Source organism: Humulus lupulus, chromosome 6 (genome assembly GCF_963169125.1).
Source record: "Humulus lupulus chromosome 6, drHumLupu1.1, whole genome shotgun sequence".
NCBI classification, from domain to species: Eukaryota; Viridiplantae; Streptophyta; class Magnoliopsida; order Rosales; family Cannabaceae; genus Humulus; species Humulus lupulus.
In genome coordinates, this window is record NC_084798.1 from 45,296,688 (window position 1) to 45,301,294 (window position 4,607).

The 4,607-nt window shown below is 40.5% G+C and overlaps 1 protein-coding gene across 1 annotated transcript; it reads right to left on the reverse strand.

Moving 5' to 3' along the window:
* Positions 1-288: 288 nt before the first annotated feature.
* On the reverse strand, positions 289-1,908 carry LOC133785038 (phenolic glucoside malonyltransferase 2-like). Its single transcript, XM_062224297.1, has one exon. It carries the CDS (start codon positions 1,906-1,908, stop codon positions 289-291), a length of 1,620 nt encoding a protein of 539 aa, XP_062080281.1.
* Between the last annotated feature and the right edge of the window lie 2,699 nt (positions 1,909-4,607).

A 4,607-nucleotide genomic window follows, 5' to 3' on the forward strand; every position in this document is an offset into this window, starting at 1 on the left:
TATTATTATAATGATGTATATAGAGTGTTGTTATTTGGCACCTTAAAGTGTCTAACATCACATGAGGTGTCATCTTATGATTAGTTAGCAATACCCTATAATACTTATTAAATCCAAATAAGTGAGACCCAATATTGAATTATACCAATAACGATATAACACCTATGCCCCTTAGCAATTCTCTAAAATATTCAAACACAACAGACTTGTCATAATAAACTCATTATAAGCTGGAGTAAAGTAATAGAACTTCCACATCTTATTACATTAGAATATAATTATAAAGAGTCAACGAATATGATCGTAATGAGACCGAAGACCTTGAGCAAATAGAGAAGCAAAAGCTTCCATACGCTGTTTCTTCAATAGCAACCCAATCTCGACTCCTCCATCTCCAATTCTAGTGTCACAAAAGCTCATGGGAATCGTACTATTGCCTAGATTTGTAAAGATCCAATCCACTTTTCTTGGCCTTCCCCACCCAAAATCACAACTGTAAGCCTCAAATCTAGGCGAGCCAGCAACACCATACATTCTTCCAGCTAAAGCACGTTTATACCAAAATGACATCACAACTTTCAAAACCCAACCAAGAAGAGAGAACGAACTACCAGCACTTGAACTACTACCATCCCAAAACGACATCAAAACTTTTACAACCCAACCGGCTATGGAGTATGATCCACCTTTCGCACCATGCCAAAACGACATTAGCATGTACGGAATGAGCGACCCTTCTGCCCCATTCAAAACTTCATTCTTGTTATGAAGACTTGTTATGGCTTCACCTATGGCGTTCACAGCCACAACTAATCCATCTTTACCAACCAAATCTTTTGTCGTTGCATACACAACTTTACCACCTACGCAGTTCCCAAAATACGAGGAAGGTACTTGAGGCTCCAACCTAGGCCTAAAATCAACGGGAAACGACAACACCATATTTTTGTTGTCGTTTATTTCTCCTGCCTTGACTAAACAAACCCAAACGTAAGCACATGCAAGACAAAACGTAGAGAGGTGAAGTTGTTCGTTTGTCTTAGCCATCTCAGTCTTCATCAACTGCCTCAGCTGTTCTATGTTCTCAACTGTTAGTTGAAAAGTTCCCCGGACTACATCTGGCGAAGCTTCGTCGAACTCCCAACACAATAAGCTTCTGTTGTTGGGTCCGCGGTCAAGATCTAGCAGCTGTTTCGAGTAGATCGCTTCGAGCCCGACTGGGTCGTGGACGACGCTTCTATCGTAGAGCGGTGTCAACTCAAGTGGCAAAGTATAGTGTTGACCTGATCGACAACATATATAGGCCCAAGCTTTGAGGAACAAGTGTATGGCTTTAGCGTCGAGAACGCCATGGTGGGTTGTTATCCCAATGGAGAATCCACAATTGGGAAATAGAGTGACTTGCAAAGCCAACACCGCAGCTCGCTCGTGAGACACTTCCAAGGTTGGTAAAAGAGGATGGTGCTCAGTGACATGGTAGTAGTTTTCACCGGATGAGCTTGACGAGAGGCGATAGAAATCGGCATCGGACTCGGCCACCGTGAAGGAAACGGCATCTCCGCCGCCTTCGGCATAGTTGAGGACCGGTTTGTTGGAGGAGTTGGGCCAAGTGAGGCTTCCGGTGAGAGGAAGGAAGTGTTGGAGAGTTAGGGATAAGGAGTGTTCGAGTCTTGGAATTATATGATGATGATCATCATCCGATGAATGGTGAAACGGTGTCGTTTTGAGAAATTCGTAGAAGAAAAGGTGTTGAACATGAGGTACTCTTAAGCAGAATACGTCGAAGAAAGTGAGAGGAAGCTGGGAATTTGGACAAGTACTGGCTGCCCTGGAGTGTAGGGAGGCTGACGGAGCCACCTTGTACACATGAACTATTTTCATGGCCTCGACCGCCTTTGATTGTTTCATTCGACTGGAATATATGATTATTCGTTCAAGCTATTGATTCTTTAAATTTTTGGCTTACTATAAAAGCTTCAAAACAAAGATCGAATGTAGTCTGAGGAAAAAAAAACAAAGTGTTAAATCCAACAATATAAAATGAAAAAGGTAGTGGCCTAAGCTAATTATTGTTTCAATTCAAAGTAGAATATTCCAAATATAAGACAAGCTTAGTGCCGGCGAAGTGTAATTAATAGGGAAATATAAAATATTATGCATAATTATTTCTACTAATTATTATATTATCCCCATATCTATCTATTCCCAATATATCTCATTTTGTAATTATTAGACTCAATTGCCCTTCTCATTAACATCTTCCATTTCTTTCTTGATTTTTTTTTTAGATTTTACATGATCTAATCTCGTAAATCTAAAAAAAAAAATATAGCAATATAGGGTTTTTTCTTTCTTTCTCTCTCTCCTTTGGTGTCTCACCGGAGCTATGGCGAAAGGAGCGAAGGCAGCCAGAAAAACCAAATCGAAGCCGAAATCAAAGAAAACTGGTCCATCATCTTCTGATAGGATCATCAAAACGAGATCAATGGATGCTGTACTAGGTGTGAAAGAGCTGGAAGTTGACGAAGAGAAGGAGGCGGATGAACAATGGGTGGAGAAGCTTTACTCTCCTGAAGAGACGGAGGAGAACTTTAGGAGACGAAGTGAGATTCGACAGGACTTCTCTGACTGGTTAACGATGGCGAATCGCACGACACAAGATGTAAATTCGGGTAAGAAAACTTCTCCTCCGATTTTGTGATCTAACATTGTTAAGAATTTAGACTCCTGTTTTGTTGGATCGACAAAGAAGAAGGGTAGCTGTAAAGAGGCTATTGCTTGCGATGGTGTTATGGGTTCGACGAAAGAGAAGGGCGATTGTCTGAATGTTCATGGCAGCGATGGTGATTTGAAGCAAGGTACCAGCTCAAAAGTGAAAATTACTTTTGATGATATTGCAGAGGAAGTTAACTCTTGGCAACCATCGTTAGTTTGCTTTGTAATGGGAGTAAATCCGCCTCTTAATGTTCTTGACGGATTTGCAAGAAGAATGTGGAAAGAGGCTATTGTTAAGGTGGGAATGATTGCTCGGGGGATCTTTATCATTAGATTTCAGAATATGGAGCAAAGAGATAAGGTTTTACAGGGAGGCTACATATTCTTTGATCGGAAACCAGTGGTTGTGAAACCATGGAACCCGATAGATGATTTTTCTAAAGATGAGATTACTAGCGTGCCGACTTGGATTCAATTAAAAGGATTGGACATCAAGTATTGGGGGGAAAAATCCTTATTCAAGATTGTTGGGCAGATTGGCATACCTCTACAAGTCGACAATATTACCAAACACAGGGATCGGCTGATGTATCCCCGTGTGTTAATAGAGGTAAGCCTTGCTCAAAAGTTCCCTGTTTTGATCTCATTTACGGATGAGTTTGACCATGACATTGATTTGGAAGTGAAGTATGAATGGTTGCCTCTGGTTTGCTATAACTGTTCAGGTTTGGGACACGAAACTAAGCTTTGTAGGAACAAGCCTATAGAGAAGGACATAGAGAAGCAACAATGGGTTCCAAAAGAAAAAGTGAATAAGATGGAGAAAATGGTACCGAAAGTGGATAAAGAGGGTTTTCAAAGAGTTGAGAAGAGGAAAAGAGTAGACACAGAAGATGTACCAGTTGTGACTGAGGTGGCTAATAGATTTGATTTACTGGAAAATCAGGAGCAGGAGGGTCTAAACTGTCATATGGAAGGGGGGGGGGGGGAGATCCCTCTACTTCCAATGGATAAGATCCTTTGTTGAAATGTTAGGGGGATTAATAGCCAACAAAAGCATCAAGAAATCAAGCTATTGATTTTTTCTAAAAAAATTGGGCTAGTTAGTCTCCTTGAAACTAAGGTAAAGAATGAAAGCATGGGTACTCTATACTCTAGTTTATTTCTGAATTGGTGTTTTACAAATAATAATCCTTGGATTGACAAAGGGAGGATAGTAGTAGCATGGCAGCCAAGTTTGTTTACTGTTGATATTAGACTATGTACAGCTCAATTAATTCATTGTGTTGTTCACTCGAGACAGAAACAAGACAGGTTTTACGTTACATTTGTGTATGGTTTTAATGAAGATAAGAAGAGAGCTCAGTTATAGGTAGACTTGGAGGAGCTTTCAACACAAATACTGGATCCTTGGTTAATTGTGAGCGACTTTAATGACACACTGTTTTCTAATGAAAGAGTGGGAAGAAGATGTACTAAAAGTCCTACTCAAGAATTTCGAGATTGTGTGGAAAAGTGCCAATTGGAAGATCTAAAATATTCTGGGATTTTTTATACCTGGAATAATAAAAAAAAGCCAGAGGATCGAGTTTTTTCTAAACTTGACCGAGCCTTGGTTAATTCTAAATGTTATCCCCAAAATTTGAAAATGATGATGTGGCAATAGAAATGACAAGTGGCAAGGGATGGTTGGGTGATCTGGCTTAGAAGTAGCCTAGTACATCAATGAAGAGTTTTGACTGCTTGAGAGGTGTCATGATCGACCGGGTTAGTTGCATCCGACCAGGAATGACTTTGCTGCCCAGGAGTGACATTCCTGCCCAGGAGTGACTTTACTGCCCAGGAGTGACATTACTGCCCAAGAGTGACATTACTGCCCAGGAGTGACACTA

Excerpts from the sequence above, each read along its gene's own strand:
- LOC133785038 (XM_062224297.1), bottom strand. The coding sequence starts at position 1,908 with ATGAAACAATCAAAGGCGGTCGAGGCCATGAAAATAGTTCATGTGTAC.